The 21,002-nt window shown below is 38.3% G+C and overlaps 1 protein-coding gene across 2 annotated transcripts; it reads right to left on the minus strand.

Annotated features, from left to right (window-relative positions):
• Positions 1-282: 282 nt before the first annotated feature.
• osr1 (odd-skipped related transcription factor 1) lies at positions 283-20,843 on the minus strand. Of its 2 annotated transcripts, none has more exons than XM_057859609.1 (3): positions 20,793-20,843; positions 10,165-10,860; positions 283-872 (listed from the first exon to the last, which is right to left on the minus strand). In XM_057859609.1, the coding sequence occupies exons 2-3, from the start codon at positions 10,839-10,841 to the stop codon at positions 740-742; spliced, it is 810 nt and encodes a 269-aa protein (XP_057715592.1). In that variant the 5' UTR covers positions 10,842-10,860; positions 20,793-20,843; the 3' UTR covers positions 283-739. The 2 variants fall into 2 exon arrangements, with proteins under 2 accessions (XP_057715592.1, XP_057715591.1); XM_057859608.1 differs by lacking the exon at positions 20,793-20,843 and adding an exon at positions 19,349-19,528.
• Between the last annotated feature and the right edge of the window lie 159 nt (positions 20,844-21,002).

The raw sequence follows: 21,002 nt of genomic DNA on the forward strand, positions 1-21,002 counted from the left end.
ATGGCTGGTGCGCCTTATAGTCCGAAAAATACAGTAACTATTTTAGGCTTATAGTGCCTCTGTTTCTTTGTACCAGTGGTGTTAAAATGCATTATTTTCATTCTGTTCAGCATTTGTGATATAATTTATGACAAAACATAGTTGATTATGGACTGCGAAACACCAGATCGAGACTCAACCAGTTACAGTATAGTAAAACATTTTATTCAAAAATGATTATTTGCTTGAAAATAAGATCCAGTGATATATAAGAAAGATCACTAATCAGATTAAAGTGCAAAAATACATTTATGACATAATTCATCCGTATAAAAAATAACATTGGAATGTTACATTGAAATGGTGGAAAATGCTAAAATGGCTTATATTCCCCTCACTTGCAAAGCATTTGCGGGACCTTGTTTTTGGATTACAAGTTTTTGCAGCACAGTGTTTGGAATGAACAGCCTTTTTTTTTCAAATTGTATTACTATTTCACATTCCACATATCCTCTGGAGTCTCTGTCAAAACAACTCTTACAATTATTCACGCGCTTCTTCACAAAGGCTTATTTCTGTATCTTTGCTGGTGAAATTGTTAATCCTTGAGCAGCATTCCCACATAACTGGAAGAAATTGGAGGGCTCCCACCGACAACTGAGATTTTAAAAATGTCTTTGGTACTTGATTATTATTGTATTTGCTCATAGTTAATAGAATATATCCAGTGTCCCTGTCCCTTCCCTTGAAATAAGGTGATTCACTTAATCTTGGCTGGTTTGAGTTCCTTGACTTGCATATGTAATGTTTTGTGGACAGCCAAAGTCCTGGACTGACAGAAGCCTTTCCCACATTCTTGACATTTGAAGGGCTTTTCTTTGGAATGGATGTACCTGTAGAGTAAAAAAAGTGCAGTGTTAGCAAAAAAAGTAAGAGCAGTTTATTAGTTTTAATCTAAACCCTGGCTGATCACATACTACAGTACAGTGATCCCTCGCTACATCGCGCTTCAAACTTTGCGCCCTCAGTCCATCGCGTATTTTTTTTCAATTAAAAAAAATAAATATATACAGTATTTCATTTAAAATGTTAGGATATATGCATGTATACATGTACAAATAATTGTTTTCCTTTTTATATATAGGTAGTCGCCGGGGTTACGATTTGCCCAACTTACGTGATTTGGACTTTACGACGCCGGAGTCTCATCCGCCATTTTGTCTTCAGTGTTTTGTTTTTTTTTACTTTTGTTTGACTTTTGTTTTGTGATGCATGCTCTTATTTTGGCGCAGGAAGCATAGAGAAGGTAGTACTTCCTCACGCAAGTAAGAGCACATGTACACAAGAAGAAGAACGTATTTGCGCACACGAAGAAGTCCACAGAGGCAACACAGAGGCAACATCTGTATATAACACCATTTGTGCTGTTTATTGTGCGTTTTCACTTGTGGTCTAATACTTTGGGCCACTTTATGTGATTATTTTTTATGATGTGTTGACGCTGACTTATACATGCTAATTTTTTGTGTGGATTTTTATTGCTGTATCAGCAGCAGTGTTGGGCACATTACTTTAAAAAAGTAATTAGTTATAGTTACTCACTACTTCTTCCAAAAAGTAACTGAGTTAGTAACTGAATTACTCTAGTAAAAGTAACTAGTAACCAGGAAAAGTAACTATTTCCGTTACTTTAAAAAGAGGTTGTTGTATGTCAAAGAATTTGAAATTTTCTGAGCAGTACGTGAGTCAGTTGAACAGAGAAGAACAGACAGGTAGTTGTGTTATAGAACCTTGTGGTATTTATTGCATCTCACCAGCAACAAATTTATCCTACACTTGAAGTGCAACAAAAATAAACAGATTTGAATTGCTTACCACAGATGTCGACAAAAGCTTTGCCCTGGGACATAAATTACACTTTACATGCACATTATTTCCTTAAATTTCGACCAACTTGAAATAGTGTTTATATCTCCACCTCGTAAAGGACAAATTTTCCTCTGAATGCTCTGCCATCATATCCCGCTGCATCTGTTTTGCGTGTGTGTGTTTGCCGCACGCGCTGTTCCGGTTTGTGTGTGAAAACACCGGTGTTCGGCCATTCCTTACTATGCGGCAAAACGTCTACACAATGCTCAGCGCGCCCACATCGGTTAAAAGCGGCGAGTACTCACTATTTTTGTTTTTATTTCGTTTTTTAGAACCTTTTCATTGCCTCAAAAATACTTTTTGCATGTATTACCCTCTCGTACTTTTAACCATTGTGTTTTTTTGTGCTAGCTTTGGAGAGGTTGACCACATTAGTCTAATAGCGTATTTAAACCGTCCTTATTTGATATAACTACATTTAAGTATTTTCGTGAGGCATTTTTTTTAGTACGTTCTGCCTGTATGCATCTAAACAAAACAAGTTTAGAGCGCACGGTAGTACTTTGAGTGTCAAATTCGACTAATGTAGAACGTTTCGCCGATGTAGAAGATCTTGGCAGAACACCGGATCTAATGCACGTGCGCTATTAGCCTCGAGCGTTTACGTCAGAGAATGGGGGATCACGTGAGAGTTGACAACAACGCAGCCATATTGGAAGCAGGTCTGGCTCGCGGGACGTTAAACTTTAACTTGCCAGTTCGATAAAGAGACAGACTCGTTACTAAGGCGAAGAACAGATATGTGATCAAACTTAAGGATGTGAACAATGTTGACCCTTCCGAGCAAGCCGAAGACAAATGGAGTAAAGATGTCGGCAGGCTTCCACAATTACGTGAAATGGACATTCTGCTGTATTTATTGTTTGGTGTATGTTACTAAACTCATCAGCGATTCCGAAATTACAAATCGCTACAAAGCTACGAACAGTTTTGCTGCGGATGGGTGCAGGACCTGCACATTATGACCGTATCAAACGGCAATTCCATCGTTCTTGCAAAGGTAGACTATGTGTGTTTAATATTTTCATTGCCATGAACCTGAACGCACCCCATGTCTTGGATGACAAATAAACAGAGCAGAGTAGACTCGCTACAGCTGGTTGTTTCTTCAATTTATTCAAAGTAAGTAACGCACCGCTTTTGACCGTCAGTAAAGGTAACAGCGTTGTAACAGCGGAAAAAATAATTAGTTAACCCTGTTACTGAAAAAATAACGCCGTTATGTAACGGCGTTATTTATAACGGCGTTATTCCCAACACTAAACAGCAGCTAGTTATAAACACAAATTTGAAGAGCTGTTTTTGAAGATTTTGAAGATTTAATGTAATTTTTATTTTAGGTTTTGATTGATTGATTGATTGATTGATTGATTGATTGATTGATTGATTGATTGATTGATTGATTGATTGATTGATTGATTGATTGATTGATTTGATTTGATTTGATTTGATTTGATTTGATTTGATTTGATTTGATTTGATTTGATTTGATTTGATTGGGGTGTTGAAACAAAATAAACCACACAAAAATTGTTAATTGAAATAATAACACAAACATCTGAAAAGGAGTGAGAAAAAGCATAGCTTATAAGGTCCCCACCTCTACACATTCAAAATACAGTAGATTTAAAAGTTAATTCTGAAAGTGTTAATGTCAAGAGCAGCTGAACAAAGTCAGCAGACTACACGGACATCTGACATCGTCATTTCGTAGCTTAGCTCGCTGTCTAGCTAGGCTTTAGCTCCAGCGTCTTGGTGTGTACAGTGCAATGACATATTTTACATGTTTTTGGATAGTTATTTTGAGATTTTTGGTGTTTTTAGTTCCGACTTGCGCAGAAATTTGGGTTCGGAACAGAACTCGTTCGTAACCCGGGGACTACCTGTATCTCATTTATATCCTAACTATTACATTTGGAGTGCTTTAAAACCATTTATTAAATAATACATATAAATACTGTATAAGGATTTTTTGTTTGTTTTTGTTTTGAGTTTAAGTTATACTTTGGGGAAAAAAAACATGTCTTATATGTACATGATGATAAATGTTGAATCCATTTTTGACTGGGAGGGTTAGCAGCCAAAATCGGACAAAATTTGTGGCAGACAATGAGTTAAATTGCTGGTCATGACATGAGATTTTTGGTCGATGAGCAGGGGTGAAAGTGGGTGAAATGGTCGCGTTCACTGTACTGGTAAAAGAATTGGGCCCGGAACCATCCCCAAAATATGACGGCAATGTTAAGTAACATGCCAGGCTGCCACAAAGGCATCTTCAATAAGAAAAAAAATAATCTACTGGCGTCAGATTTACATACACAAGCGTTATCAACAATTCTAATAAAGTGCTTGTGTAGCGTCATCCGTTTCCACATCGATATCTATTATTGATTTATTCTGCGGAGTTCTGTCCACCGGCTCCGTTTCAGTGTATCTGACCACTCGCGTCGATGGGCGGATGCGCCCAGCGAACCACACTGGACTCGGTTGTCATGTCTGACATGTGATCAGCATGGATTGTTAGCTCTGATTGGTTCTGATTTTGCAACAACAACAAAAAACGAAAAATGAACACGGCAGAGAGGTCACCAAAATTCATCAGAACTTTAAGAGAAAGGTTGAAAGTTGAAAAAGCTAATTTTATTTGATTTGATGGGGCGAAGGTTAAAATTTTGGGTTTTTTAATGTAGTATCAACAAATTGTTTTGAGTTTTTTTTAGAATCAATTGAGATGAACATTTTAGGATCATGACAAGGTTACTTTACATTCACAAACACCAAAATAACAATTTCTGGGAACAAATATTCCTTGGTGTCAAACTCACTCCAAGAATAAACTTAGTTTTTAGTTATTTATGTTTTTGTTTTGTTTGTTTTTAGCCAACAGTATTCAATTGCTTCATTTGGAACTAAATTCAAAATACCCAATTTTTATTAGGAACATAAAAAACAGGCTGACACACACGAAGACATGCACTCTTTATTCACACGATGATAATGTTTCCATGTTTAACTACCCTGGAGGTATTATTTGAAACTGACACAGGAGTGATTAAGCGTTTTCATTGCATTGTCTAATTAACTCTACATAGGATGTTACACTGCATGCCACTGTCACTAAGGTCAATAAATCAGTCATGTATGCATCCTAGAAATATATTATTGTTTTATATTTCAGCATGATCCAAATATACAGTATTTGGCATTATATAAATATACAGTGGTATACATATATGTATATGGCGGAAAACACTCAGGTGACTTGAAGTTCCGCTCTGAGACCCCCAATTTAGCCAACTTTCAAAGTTGTCCGATATGCATGTGTGAAACATCATTGGAAAGCTTAAAAACTCAATTTTCTGGCGGAAGAAAAATTTTGAACAGGAGGGCATTTTTAAAAAAAAAAATATTTTTTTTTTTTTAAACAGCAAAATCCTATCTGGAGGTGAGAGCACGCGAGAGCAGAATTACAGACGCCATGACTTTAAGGAGACATTATCACGTACTTACCTTGTTTCGATCCAAAAACTCCATGTAGCATGTATCACTAAGCGTCAAGACACAGCTGTGAATGGCCACAGCTGGATTTTTGGGGGATTTTATGGGTGAAACATGATAATGTAACAAGGGTCGTGATGCAGAAATCGCAGACATCAGGAGTGGTCGAGATTTGTTTATTCATATGTTTACTTTTTATATTTTTATGTTTATTTTTCTTTTTTTGTTGTTGTTGTTGTTTGGATCCATTATTTATCATCTAAAATATCGGGGAAAATGTGACAGGAACGAAAAAAAAACAATTAAGCGATAGTTATGAGGTAGATATCTGTGACTTTTTGACAGACGCCAATTTTTTCATTGTGACGTAATTTGTTTAAAAGTTTAAAATATGCGAGCGAATAATTTTTTTAAGTTTTTTTTTTTTTTTTTTTAACTAAATATTAGACACCAATGAATGATTCTAAGTTAAAAACGACAGACATTTTGAAGAATAAATATAATTAATTACCTTTGTTTTATGGCTGGGTTGAAACAAAAGAGGTTGCGCGACGTCTGTAAACGGGGGTTTTCAGGGTAAAACGAAAAAAAAAAAAAATAGTTTGGGGGCTTAATGCACCATGAATCTGCTATGGCAGCATATAGACATATTGTTCTATCAAAAACAACAGTTGCTTTCTTTTAAAGAGGAGTGCAAGAGCAGAAACGGCTTTTTCAGTCTTGTCTGTTTTCCACCATATATATATATATATATATATATATATATATATATTTATATTGTGAATGTTTTGGGTGAAAAGGTGTCAATATATGGTCAAAAATTGTTGGCTAAAAGGATGTATATATGTTCAAAAAGTTTAGCACTATGTTCTGATTGCTTTTTAATTTAAAAAAAAAAAAAAAAAAGGTTCACTTTTGGATTGGACGTCTATGACCGTCAATGTCAGTCAATGAGTTGATATTGCTGCTCTGGTGGTAAGAGACCTCACAGCGCACCTGTGACATCTCAATACATGCTCTCCCCACTGAATACTTTTCATGCTGGTCCAAGCCCGTTTAACCTGCTGTTACACGTCAAATTATTTCTGATACAAAAGTGATGACAAGAGTGAAATGCTAATAAATATGACTATAAATCATTTAATAAGATGACTGAAGGATCTCACTTCAACATACAGAAATATTTTCTATTTCTCTAAATTGTTTGCGCAAAAAAAATCTAGTAGGTCATATTAATTACTATGTGTCAATATATACACATGACACTTGAGAAACTCACAGTATTTTACTAAGCTGACTGCTGGGTGTCCTGTTCCTTAATGCTGTGCCCAAACATGTCTTCCTGAGAAAAACTGTTGAGGAATGGAGCTTGACGACTCTTCTAATGAACTGCTTTAGCTGTCAAGTTATAAATTTGCATTTGTAATTGTAGTTTAAGTTAAAAGACTGGTTTGTAGTAATTTTAGTGTACTGTAGTTCGGCAAAAACTGTATGCAACTTTTGTGTGCCTTTCATCCATCCATCCACCCATCATCTGCTGCTTAATCTGGGGTCAGGTCGTGGGGGTAGCAGCTTTAACAGGGAAGCCAAGACTTCCCTCTCCCCAGCCACTTCAACCAGCTCCTTCGGTGAGATCCCAAGGCGTTCCAAGGCCAGACATGGTCTCTCCAGCATGACCTGGGTCATCCCCCGGGCCTCCCACCGGCGGGACATGCCCGGAACACCTCTCCAGGGAGCCGTCCAGGAGGCATCCGAACCAGATTCCCCTCAGCCACTTCAACTTGCTCCTTTCAAAGCGGAGGAGTAGCGGCTCGACACTGAGACCCTACCGGGTGACCGAGCTTCTCACCCTATCTCTCAGGGAGAGCCCAGACACCCTGCGGAGTAGGGATGGGAATTGATACTATTTTTACGATTCCATTATCGATATTGCTTAACGATTCGATTCTTTATCGATTCTCTTATCGATTCTAATTTGGGGAAAAAGAAGAACAAACGTTTTGATTGGCATCGAGTTTGTTTAATCAGAAGTCACGACCTTACAAACTCACAACAAGGTCAAAAGAGGCCCAAAGTCTCAATGTTAACTGCGGAAATAAGTGGCAAATACACAAGAATGTGTAACATTTTACTGAAACATTTTTCAAAAGAAATTTTTAAAAATTGGTATACATTGGCATATAGGTCGTTGTTCTGCCTTTGGCAATATATGTTAAAGTGTATTATTTACCATTATAATGAAATGCATGCCTTTTAGTTTTAGTTTTTAGCTTTCACGCTCAAGTGGGGGCACCCTTGCGCTTCGTCATGCGAAGAAGAGCGCGCTTACACACGAAGAGGAAGTGCAGCTACAAAGCATCCAAGCGAGTGAGCGAGTTAGTGAGAGAGGGAAACACTGCTAAAAGCCTACGGTCTTTGTTAATGTTTGTAAAATATCTACAGAGGCAACGCCTGTATGTATCATCTTTTGTGTTGTTGTTGTTGTGTGTTTCCACTCGCGATCGGACACTTAAATCCAGTTGTGTAGTGGTTTGAACGATGTGCTAATGCTAGCGAACGCATGCTACCCGTTTGTGTTATTACTGTATTAGCAGCTAATCATCGCTGATTTACGTTGATGCGAACTTGTTTGTTATTGGGGGCGAAATTGATTTGTTTCATTTCTACACTTTCGAGCGTTTGAACCTACGTGCTGTCATTGTTAGGTTTACGGCTGCAATGCTCGTGATAAACCATCATAACCTTCCATGATCACCCTCTTTCCTGGTGAAGTGTAGCCAAACTTTGGATCGAGTGGTTCTTGGCGCCATACTAGTTTGATGCGTCAGGACAACAAGACACGTCAAGTTACGTGACGGCGCAATACGCGTCTTTAGGAATCGTTAAAGGGATCGTTAAGGGTTTTTCATTGTGACGTCGAGGCCTCGAAACACTAGGAACCGGTTCGGAATTGGAATTGGATTTCAATTCCCATCCCTACTGTGGAGGAAACACATTTCGGCTGCTTGTATCCAGGATCATGTTATTTCGGTCACGACCCACAGCTCGTGACCAGAGGTGAGGGTAGGAACGTCGATCGACTGGTAAATCAAGAGCTTCGCCTTTCGGCTCAGCTCCTTCTCCACCACTACGGACCGGTGCAGAGTCCGCTTTGTCGCTTTGTGTGCTTTTATTTCCAGTATTTTCCGATGTGTAAATCATGTAAATTGGATTTTTTTTTAAAGTCTGTTATTTTCAATGGCAGGCAATAAGTTAAATACTTAAAGTAGTGCTGCAACCTAATACTATCCAGTGTGAACAGAAGCAGCACAGAAGCAAAAATTTGATTTGCTCAAATGTAAAGAGATCTAATGGTGTAAACCCTGATCCTAACCCTATCATTAAGTTAGCCTAAAATCATAAACAATAAATTCAGTAATATTAATATCGGCGCGAATTGTGTTACCTGTGTGGATTATGTGTGCTGCTAGTTTGCATCTTGCATGCATTACTCACATAGTGTCGATAGGGGGAGCCAATTGGCTAACCATTGAGTGGAGATAGAGCGGGGGTCAGCAACCTGCAGCTCTAGAGCCGCATGCGGCCCCTGAACGCTGCCCTAGTGGCTCCCTGGAGCTTATTCAAAAATGTTTGAAAATTGAAAAACATAGGGGAGGGAAATATATATTTTGTTTTAAAATGGTTTCTGTAACATGACACAAACATTTTTCTAATTCATTAATGTTGTAATGAAGTTAAACTTGAGGCGGCATCATACAACAGAGAAGTCACGTGGTGCGACATTCTCTATAATAGGCTAATATAGCTAATGTAATTCATTAGCCCCTTTCACACATACCTGAACTCCGGTTAATTCCCAGGATTTAAATGGGTAGCCCTTATGTGTGGAAGCAACGGGTCGACTGACACGGAGATGACACAGACATTTAAGGGTCACTTACCCGGGACGTTGGCCGTGTGAAAGCAGGCACTCATTTCTCGGGTCATAGTGAGAAGGCTAATGACGTAAATATCATGGTGGATCGATCATCTTTTCCTCTTTTTCGCAGTAAGACGAAAAGCGGTAAACAGACACCGCAATTATCAACATAGCAAACTGGAAATAGCTCAGTTAAACTGGAATTAACTAAATTAAATCGCTACTGGATCATATAGTCGAGGAAGAGACAGTCCATCGTCCATCTTTGGAAATGTGTAGTTTATTTTGTTGTCGATGCCGACCAAAAACTATGTGATGTTCCAGTTATAAAGTCCCGCCAGCCGCCCTCCCGGAACAGAGAGCATCGAGTCGCCAATATGAGACAAGTCTGAAAGTGTCCACCCGGGTTTTTCCCAGGACATCCATCCATGTCAGAAAGCTATGACACGGGTAAATCCCGAGTCACCTTACATGGGAATTTACAGGGATATAAGTCCGGAAGGGCTTGCATAAAGCTTTTGATTTTTCGCGGTTCCAGACATATTTGTTTTGTGTTTTCTTTTTGGTCCAATATGGCTCTTTCAACATTTTGTGTTCCCGACCCCTGAAATAGGGAAATCTTTTGGCTGATTGGAAGTTCTACGATGGCATATGGAATCCTGTCAAACTGGGCGCCACTTTCTGGCCAACATGTGCATTTCAGGTACGGGTCTCTTTATGGCGATAATGGTGGACGACATGCAAAATGTCGAAAGAAAGTTTTATATTGTTTTAGCAATATATATTGTCATATCGTACAGCAGTATTTGACAAAGCATGTTTGTTTTAAACTTTCTTACCTGTGGTCTCGGAGGTGGTCCTGCCTTCTGAAGGCTTTGTGGCAGATATCACAAGTGTATGGCCGCTCATCTGTGTGTGTCCTCTCGTGGATTAACAGATTGTAGGATTTCGTAAAACGACGGCCACAGAATTTGCAGACAAACTCTTTTTTGGTTTTTGAAGGCAACCGGCCTCGACTGGACTTGCGCTCTGGGTAGGGGATCTTAGTCACATCCAGGAGGCAACCAAGGCTATTTGACTCTGAATGGTGGGATGAAGCAGCAGCAGCAGCAGCAGCAGCAACACCTGACATACTTAGGTCTTCTGCCTTCAGATGATCTTCTTGAGTGGCTGCTGTGGCTAAGTTGGCAAAGTCAAACCGAGGCTTGTTCTTTGAGCTCTGAATCCGACCGGTTGAGTCATGCTTTGGCTGCAGGTGGTGAGGGAAAATAGGGATGGAGGCCATAGAGGAGAATTGGATAGGCAGTTTTGAGATGGCGCAGTGAGGCAGGACCATTGGTAGGTAACCCGGGGTCCATTGGTGAAGCTGAATGGCATGCAGGGCGCTGAAGCTGTAAATGCTGTGAAAGTGGTCTGTTGGCAGCTGAAGTCCTCCAGAGCTCTGGAGAAGGGAGTAGTTAGCCAGCTGGAGTGATGGATGCAGAGGGACTGGAGCTGGCAGAGTCTTGCTGCCCATGGCTGAGCCAAGAAAATTTCTAGAACAGACAGAACACATACGCGGATTAGCTCAAATTCTTTTGATTCCTTTCTACTTAACATGTCAAGGACATTCCTTCTTTCCTGGTGAAGTCACATCTCCACATCTGACACTGATTGCATTCATGAAAACATGATTTACTTCAAATGGATCAGACGTCTAGGGTCGTCAATGGCAAAAAAGCGTTCAAAATTATCATTTGTTCTTCCACTGGCCAAGATTCAGCTATGAGTTTATCACAAGTAGACGTCAAATCTATTTGAAGCAGGAGGGTGGCAATGCTAACCCTACCGCTTTAAATGGACTGGATGGCCAGCGTCAACAATGTCAAAAATTGCTAACTTTGGATCCAAAATGGGTAATATCAGTTCCAAGAGTGTAGTGTTGGGTTTAAAAATATATATCTTTTTTGTCTTTTGTTTGTTTGTTTGTTTAAATAAATAAATAAATATTATTTTTTGGTAAAGTGTCGGTTATGACAGAATTTTTTATTTGGGGGGGTGAAACATTGTTAATTTTGGCTCCAGAATGGTATTATTACAAAAAATTGGTAGTTCTGGTCATTACAGAAAAAAATTGTAGATTTTTGGTCATAAAGTGTTCATCTTTGGTTCAAAAAGTTTTTGGGGGGGTGAAAAATAATGTTACTTTTAGCAGAGTCTGAGCAAGCCATGATAGTAATTACTATTTTCAAGTGACTATGAAGTAGGTCCGTATTAAAAGAATAAAATTGTACATTTTTGGTGGTACATTTGTACCCTTCCCCTAAACTAGAATAAAAATTAGGACGTTAAAATGAACTCCCCTATCTGGGGCTAATACACATCCAGCTTTGATTGCTGATAAAGTTGTTCAGGGGGGTGTTAACCATAATATTCTTTTTTTGCTTGCTTGTTTGTTTGTTTGTTTGTTCAACCAAAAAAAAAAAAGCCCCACACATTTCCAAAGGCAGAAACATTTCAAATTTCCAAAATGCAACTTGTCCTATGCTTTTTGTCAAATTCACATAATTTACACATAAAACATTCACAAAGTCAAGTTACCAGCCACATTTTTACGAAGATTCCACCAAATTTGAGAAAAACGTCCTCATACATTTTTTAATGGACCCATTCATTTCCAATGGCACATTCAACACCCCCAACAATATTTTTATTCACTCCTAATGATTTTCAAGTCACACCTGCATAAAAAAAATCTCAATTGGGTGGGCATTCTTTTTTGACAAAGAACGTCAAATTGCTCCTAAATTAACTTAAAGTAACCTGGGAATGCACCTAAATCATCAGAAAGTGACCAAAAATCAACAGAAAGAGCCCAGTAACTGCCCTTAAACCAACATGAAGTGACCCAAAATTGAAAGGAAGAGACCTGGAAATGCCCCAAATCAACAAGAAGTGACGGATGATCAGGAGATGGTAACATGGTAATGCCCCAAAATCAACAGGAAATGACATGCAAGTACCGTAAAATTAGCAAGGAAGTGACTCGCAATTAACGCAACCGACACCTGCCATGATCAACAAGAGTCAAATTTATTTAAACTGGAAGAACTGGCAGTGATCGCTCCTTTTACAGTGCCCCTGACAGCAATAGACGCCAATGAGTAAAGAAGGAAGTGACCTGAAAATGCCCCAAAATGAATAGGAAGTAACCAAAAATCTACAGGAAGTGTAAGAGCAAACTCTGCCAGTGTTGTTTAAAATGTGAACAAGAAAATGACTCTGTTGCAATGCACCATGACAAATGAGTGTCTGTGTGAGGTAAATGTATCAAAGAAGGAGAAGTAATAACAAATGGAAGCAAGAAGACAAATAATTCAATGTGTCAAACAGAAATTGAGAAGAGTGTATATGTGTGTTTCCTGTTCCCAGAAACATGCCCGGAGCTGTTGAAGGTGGCGTAAGAGAAAAGAAGCATTCAGCAGGAGCCCGCGAGCAGTTAAATCAGGTTTGATAAGCAAGAATAACAAGACAACAATGTGTCTTTGTTCCAGTCAGCCTATGATTGACAGCGGGAAGAGCGTTTCCTTGCTTCATTTGAACAGCCCTCAGACTCATGCAATCGAGGGTAATGTTAAGTCTTCATAGAAAATATGTCGAGTTTTTTTAGACTGAGACTCTGAGGCAGGAATTTGCAGAAATTAAGATGCCAATTGGCTTCTAGCTCAAACAGCGGGAGTTTTTCAGAGGTCACAGAGGATGTGTTGTGGTAGTTAGTAAAAGAGGGAAATCACGATTGAAAACACCTACTGAAGGTGATTGACGTTCAATACATTTCAACTGGGAAGGAGCTGGAAGCGATCGAACGAACGCTCGTACGTCTATTGCCGTCAATAGCAGCCAAAGAGGTAAGGGATGTGAGGTCACAATAGGTTTAAATAAAAAAACAAAAACAATGTTTTTATTAATTTTTTTGAAATAGATTTTTGTAAGTTATTTATTTATTTATTTATTTATTTATTTTAACCTGTCCTGTAAAGCTGTCTGACACGGAGAATGGAAGTCTAAGTGTCCGGTTGGTCTGAACAGTTTTAATGTTTCACATTGAGAGTATGACATACTCCCATTGTGATCATTCAACATACCTCTTTTATTATGACAAAGCAGCGAACAGGAAAGGGTTATGGGGAACAGAAGAAAAGAAACACAAGAATAGAAAGAAAAGAAACACAGACAACAACAAGAAATACATTGAACAACTACACTAACTATGAATATGTTGGTGCTATCATCGGCTAGATGTATTTCCGGTTGACACCATGTGGGGGGCCTGTTGACCAGGGAAAGAAGGGGAGGGGGTTTGGGGAGTCTATAGGATAAGTGATTGGGAGGATTAGAGTTTACACAAATCAGCTCTTTGATCTAGAAACCAGTAATCCTGTGAATCCCTTGTGAGTGTAAGCCCGTCTGCAACCGACCCTATGCCATCCCATCGCCAATTCCGGCACAGGGGCCCCCCACCCAAGTGCGCCCAATCACATCCAGCCGCAGCCCAGCAAAGGAGCCATCGTCACCCCCCAGGAATCCATGGTGGTCTCCTGGGCCACCTGCGCCCCCATCAACTGGCCTTTAGAATTATTTGTTTTTTTATGACTCACGTCTTTTCGTGAGTGGGTGTGTGTGTTTTTTTATTATTCTTTTTATTTATTACTATTTGAATAATTGTTGGTTTTTTCGCAAAGGATTGTTCAATTAAATCATTCATTTCATTGAAATTATTAGATATTTTTATTTTTTTGTCCTTCACAAATATATGCGAGCAACATTAATCCACTTTAGTTGGATTGGACGTCTACTAGTGATAAACTCAATTCAATACACAGCAGAAGGATGAATAAGAGCTCACCTCAGAAACTCACTGTGAATTTAAATGAGTTTGTCAATAGTAAACATCCAATCCATTTGAAGTGGAAGGTTGTCACACCCTCCCACTTGAAATGAATTGGACATCTACTTGTGATAAACTCATATTCACAGCAGAATGATGAACATACTTTCACCTAAAAAACTTTCACTGTGAATTTAAATGAGTTTATCACTAGTAAATGTCCAATCCATTTCAAGTGGTATGTTGCCAGCAAATGAACGTACATTCATTCAGTGACAACCTCCCACTTCAAATGGATTGGAAGTCTCATACTGATAAACTCATTTAAAATTCTCAGCAGAAGGAAGAATAAAATTTCACCTCAGAAATGTTCCCTGTGAATTTAAATGAGTTTGTCAATAGTAGATGTTCAATCCATTTGAAGAGGAAAGTTGCCACACCATCCCACTTCAAATATATTGACATCTACTAGTGATAAACTCAGTTATATTCACAGCAGAAGGATTAATAAACTCTCACCTAAGAAACTTTCATTGCCAATTTAAATGGGTTTATCACTAGTAGATGTCCAATCCATTTGAAGTGATATGTTGTCAGCAAATGAATGTACATTCATTCAGTGCCAACCTCTCACTTCAAATGGATGTCTACTAGTGATAAACTCAATTATATTCACAGAAAAAGGATGAATAAACTGTTACCTAAGAAACTTTCACTGTGAATTTAATTGAGTTTATCACTAGTAGATGTCCAATTCATTTGAAGTGGGAGGTTGCCATTAAATGAACGTACATTCATTCAGTGACAACCTCCCACTTCAAATGGATTGGAAGTCTCGTAGTGATAAACTCATTTAAAATTCATAGCAGAAGAATCAATAAAAAATGCACCTCAGAAATGTTCACTGTGAATTTAAATGAGTTTGTCAATAGTAGATCTTCAATCCATTTGAAGTGGAAGGTTGCCAAACCCTCCCACTTCAAATGGACGTCTACTAGTGATAAACTCAATTATATTCACAGCAGACGGATGAATCAACACTCACCTAAGAAACTTTCACTGTGAATGAGTTCATCACTAGTAGATGTCCAAACCATTTTTAAGTGGGATGTTGCCAGCAAATGAACGTGCATTCATTCAGTGACAATCTCCAACTTCAAATGGGTTAGAAGTCTTGTAGTGATAAACTCATTTAAAATTCTCAGCAGAAGAATGAATACAATTTCACCTCAGAAACGTTCCCTGTGAATTTAAATGAGTTTGTCAATAGTAGACGCTCAATACATTTGAAGTGGAAGGTTGCGATAACCTCCCACTCTAAATGAATTGAAAGTCTACGAGTGGTAAACAGAAATATGTTCACAGCAGACGGATGAATAAACTATCACCTGAGAAACTTTCACTGTGAATTTAAATGAGTTTATCAATATTTAGAAGCGGGAGGTTGCCAGCAAATGAAGGAACATTCATTCAGTGCCAACCTCCCACTTTAAATGGATTGGACGTCTCGTTGTGATAACTCATTTACAAATCTCAGCAGAAGGATGAATAAACTCTCACCTCAGAAACTTTTACTGTGAATTTAAATGAGTTTGTCACTAGTAGACGTCCAATCTCAATTTACGAAAATTCATTCAATGCCAACCTCCCAGTTCAAATGGATTGTATGTCTTCTAGTGATAAACTCATTTAAAGTTGCGTTTTTCCTTTGTTACGGTTGTCCTTCAATACCTAGAATTTTGTGTATTGTCAAAACATGCATACTTGATTGTGATAAGCTTCACAAAAAATTGAACATACGTAAGATGTGTTGTGTTTAGGAAATGTAAATAAGGTCAAAGGCTTCATCTGGCCGCTCAAGATTCAAGTGGATGAAGTAGTTGTAATGAGGAGCAGTGAAGCTCAAACAGCCTCCTGCGGTCTGTTCCTTTGTGATCATGACGCAGAAGTAATTGACTTTTACTCAGGAGGTCATCAGAGGATATAAGTGCTCTGCGGCTGAGGCTCTCCTCACCTTTAACCCTTTAATGTCTGCATATAAGGGGGCCTCCTGATCCAAAGAACCATGCGGATCCTTGCCACTGCGAAATTCAGCACCTCAAGTGGACTGCGTGGTGACTGAGACGCTGCCTCTCACCTCTGTGTAAATCTTATCAGACTGGGACCCGACCGCAACCCCCATGGAAGATTTGTTACTACAAAACTATTGAGGTGTTGCAAAAAAGCAAGCGTGCACTTACAAACATACGGTATGTTCACCGGCGACCTACCAAAAACACGAGGTTTACAACTAAAATAAATCCCTTTCATTTACAATGGCAAAAACGGTGATATTTTCACATTTCAAAATGTATATCATGCTATGTTTTTTATCCAATTCACATAGTTTACACTGAAAAATCTCAGGAAAGCAAGGCGCACAATAGTTTGACACAGTTTTTTGCCGAAAACATATGCTTCCAGCAAAATTTGACAAAAACATTCACTTGTATTTCAAATGGCCCCGTTCATTTCCATTGGGGAAAAAATGACCCGATATCAACAAAAAAAGAACTGGTAAAGCTCAAAATATACAAGAAGTGACCCGTAAATGCCTAAAATCAATAGGAAATGATAAAAAATGTACAGGAAGTGATCCCATATTGCTCCAAAATGTACAAGACGTGACCTGTGTGCACCCTAATATTGACAAGGAAGTGACCCAAAATTTACTAATTGCCTGTCACTGACAACAATAAACATCCTATTTATTTAATTTGGGAGGACTGATTGTAAATGCTCATCTTTCATTGCCTTTGACAGTGCTAGATGTCCAATTAATTTTGCGTGGGTGGGGTTAATCAATGAATGAGAATATTAACAGGTTTTCTTTTTTTTTTTTTTTTTTAACCCTATTTCACCATTTTTTAAATAAAGACAATATTTACAGGATTTTTAATGAAATCAAAAAATGAAAAAAGATCACTTTTACTGATTATTTCCCTTTTTTCTTTAGTAAAAAATAAAAAATGGTCAGAAAATAAAAAATAACATGAAAAAAATAAATGAGTAAATCTATATGAAGCGAATATTTACCATTTTACCTTTTTAATTAAAAAAAATAGAGAATATTTACATTCTCCCACCTTTTTGAAAAAACACAAAAACAAAAATGAAGAAATAAAAAGAAAAATAGAATTTTGACAATTTAGAGGACATCACTGTCTCTCAATGTTTTATTGATGATCCAAATCAATGACGATTCATTTGCTAACCGATTATCAATTAATTGTGGCAGCCTCAGTTTGTCATTGACTGTGTTCGACATCCAATTTATTTTGACTGAATTTATGTTCATTCGCCCCTCCCAGTGAAAATAAACTGGACGTCTCGCATCGTCATTGGCATGGTTCACATGTGCAATACTCATGATTTATTATTACAAGTACATATGTCAATGATCTATAGTGACAGGCAATACAATTAAACACTGTGACATTGAATTGCACACCTACAAAAACCTTTTGACAGATTTAACCTCTTGCTGTTAAACCCAAATCTCACTCAGTTAATAAATCTGTGATTACTTAAATCAAGATCATCATTTTATTTTAATCTTTTTAAATGGACGGAAACACACGTTTATCACTAATATTAAAACAAGACCTGGACAAATGTATCCTTGCATTCATTTTTAGCAGGAACCAGTGAATACAGTGTAAAGCAGAATCATGACAGCCATGTGTGTCATCAGACCTTTATTAGCTGAGGTGCTGAAAAACGCTTTTTGATGCCCTGGCCTATGTAATATAATCCACGAGGATTTGATTGGATTACGCTTCATTAAACTGGCAGCAGCATCAATTAGGGAAAATGAGGTGGGGGGACCATCACGCAGAAAGTTAAGTGTTAACTTTGAACGCATTATCTTGAGGCTCTCCCTCCACCTCGCAATGTTTATTCAGACTGCGCTAATTGCATTGGGTTTGACTCGTTAATCTTGGGTCACCAAAGCGGGATACCATGAGGAGGTCAATGAGCATAAATGAATTTATTTTGTCCATTTGGACTTTTAATAATGTGAACTGTGTCGTGAAGATACGTATAAACGATAATGTAATAATATTGGCAAACTTTTAAAAAAAATAAATAAATTTAAAAAAAGTGTCTTTGCATTTAGGATGCTAATATATGTAAATAAAAATGCTAACCACCTTGTCTTGCATGTATGAATTGGACGCTTTCAGTGTCACGTTGATAGATGTCCAATCATGTGGCTCTTTACATCCTTCCGGTGTGAATTGAAATGAGTTTATCACTAGTAGACGTCCAATCTATTTGAAATGGGAGGGTTGACAGCGAATGGCTGCCAATGAGTAAAGAGGCAACTTAATGATAATAAAATTAGGATTTTATTTCAAAAACTTTTAATTTTTGGTAATTTTTTTCAAAAATTTGTTGGAATTGTTTTTGTTTTTTTTTGCTAAGAAATTTGTTCATTCTCTCAGTTCAAATGGACGCCTACCGCTATCAATGACAGCCAGTCAGTTAATATGCTGGTCATGAAAGAATTAAATGTTTTTTTGTTTTTTTTTTGGGGGGGGGGGTAAATTTTTTGGGGGGGGTGTAAAAAAAAAAAAAAAGTTACTTTTTTGTAAGAAATTCATTGTTTTCAAAGCTGGTTCGGACGTCTATTGCCATTAATAGCAACCAGTGCATTTCAGTGCTGCACTTGATAGAGTAGAATGAACATTTTTGGTCAGAAAATTGTAATTTTTTTTTTTTACACGTTTTTTTTATTTTTTTTTTTATTTTTTTTTTAGGGGGAAAATGCTACTTTTTGGAGAAAAACATTGTTTCTTCGCTGCTAGCCCTCCCGTGTTCAAATGAATCGACCATTAATCACCGTCAATGACAGCCAATGAGTTAAAGGGCAGGTCATGACAAAATGTATATTTTGGTCAAAAAAGTATTCATTTTTGGTTTTTTAAAAAAAGTTTTTTTTACTATATTTTTTAAAGTTACATTTTGGTAAGTAATCTGTTCCATTTTCTGCCAGCCCTGCCTTTAAATAAATTGTAAATTGTAATTAGGCTCCTTGAGTAAAGTAAATATAGTGCAATTTGTGCAAATTGCTTTCACTTATAAACTGCTACTGTCACAATTTGAGGACTTACCCTCCCAAAAAACGCTTCGGATTGAAAGATCCCTCTCTTCAACGAAGGGTTCCTGCCGTGTGTCGCCCGCTGTACTTTTCGTCACGCGTGACTTTTAATGTGACGGCGGCATGTTTCCTCCTCTGTGAGATGCGTGTGAAGTGAATCGGCAGGCACGGCGGCTATGCTGGTTGGAGGGCTGATGTGCGCTCTCACTGGCACGCCCGCGTCTCTTTATTGCGCGGTGTGAAGTTCCATCTGCATGGCGCGTCATTCAGCCAACCCACGTCGACAACAAGACGTGATGAGACATAAGATTACACAGAGCAGAGCTGCGCTGTTTCGCGAGGGAGTCGACATCAGCCCCGATTTTTTTTTTTGGCATCAAGCGGGACTAGTTGGACAATTCTTGGTAACGCAACTCAACAGGTCAACACAGTGTTGATAGAAGATGAAATCTCCCTCACTCCCAAAGTATTTGAATGAGATTTGTTGCTCATGTGGTTGTTATAACGCTCTTTGGAAGCGATCACAAATGTTTAACCCGAGGGTCAGCAACCGGCTCTAGAGCTGCATGCGGCTCTTTAGCGTTGCCACAGTGGCTCCCTGAAGCTTTTTCAAAAATGTTTGAAAATTAAAAAAGATGGGGGAGGGATATATATTTTTGTTATAAATATGGTTTCTGTAGGACAAACGTGGCACAAACATTCTTCTAATTCATTGATATTGTCTACTAGCGGACCGCGGTCCACGACCGGACCATGGCACACCTCTCTCCGGAGCAAATGGCACTTTTCACAAAAAACAAAATCTTTTTTAAATATCTATTATTTGTATGACTCGCCGATCTATGCAATGCGTCTATTCTATCGCTAAATTCTGTTTCATTTTTAGTCAAATATCTTTCATGTTCCCACTTCTGTTGTCATATCTATGACAACGATGCGCTGATTGGCTGAGAGAGCCTGCATGGATGCGTTGATTGGCTGACAGAGCCTGCATGCTGCTAGCTAGAGTGACAGAGCCTGCATGCTGCTAGCTAGAGTGGATGGAGCGCAGCAGAAACATTGGTCGCACCCGGCACTTTGCAATCTGTTTGTTTAAATGCCACCAGTAGACGACTGAATCTAACAAAACGGCATGCTCAAAGTTGACCAAGAGAAGAAAAGTTGACAACGAAAATCGGCGTTTCAATGAGGAGTGAACTGACAAATTTGCATACATTTTACCAAATGGAAGTCCCAAACCTACGTATGTGCTTAATATGCTTCAAGACAGTTGCTCTGATAAAAAGTGAAAATGTGAAACGCCACAAAGTTAAAGAGCACAGATCTTTTGAAGATAAGTTTCTCCCTAGATTAGAATTGAGAAGGCAAGAAATTAACAGGTTGAAGCAGTCATATCAAGAGTCAAGCAAGGTTATTGTTAAATCTATGACACAACAACAACGCAACGGAGTGCTTACTCAGAGTGTCGTGGGTGTTCGCCAAACTTTATGGAGCCGTTCTCTGATGGAGAAATAATAAAACAGTTTATGACTGAAGTGATGGCAGCAATGTTCGAAGGAAAAGAAAAGGAGGAAATGACAACAACAAAAAAACAAATATCACTTTCAGATTCATCAACCACAAGACGCACTGAAGTACTGGCTAATGATGTGAGTAAACAGCCAAAT

This window comes from Corythoichthys intestinalis, chromosome 15 (assembly GCF_030265065.1).
Source record: "Corythoichthys intestinalis isolate RoL2023-P3 chromosome 15, ASM3026506v1, whole genome shotgun sequence".
In the NCBI taxonomy this organism is placed as follows: domain Eukaryota; kingdom Metazoa; phylum Chordata; class Actinopteri; order Syngnathiformes; family Syngnathidae; genus Corythoichthys; species Corythoichthys intestinalis.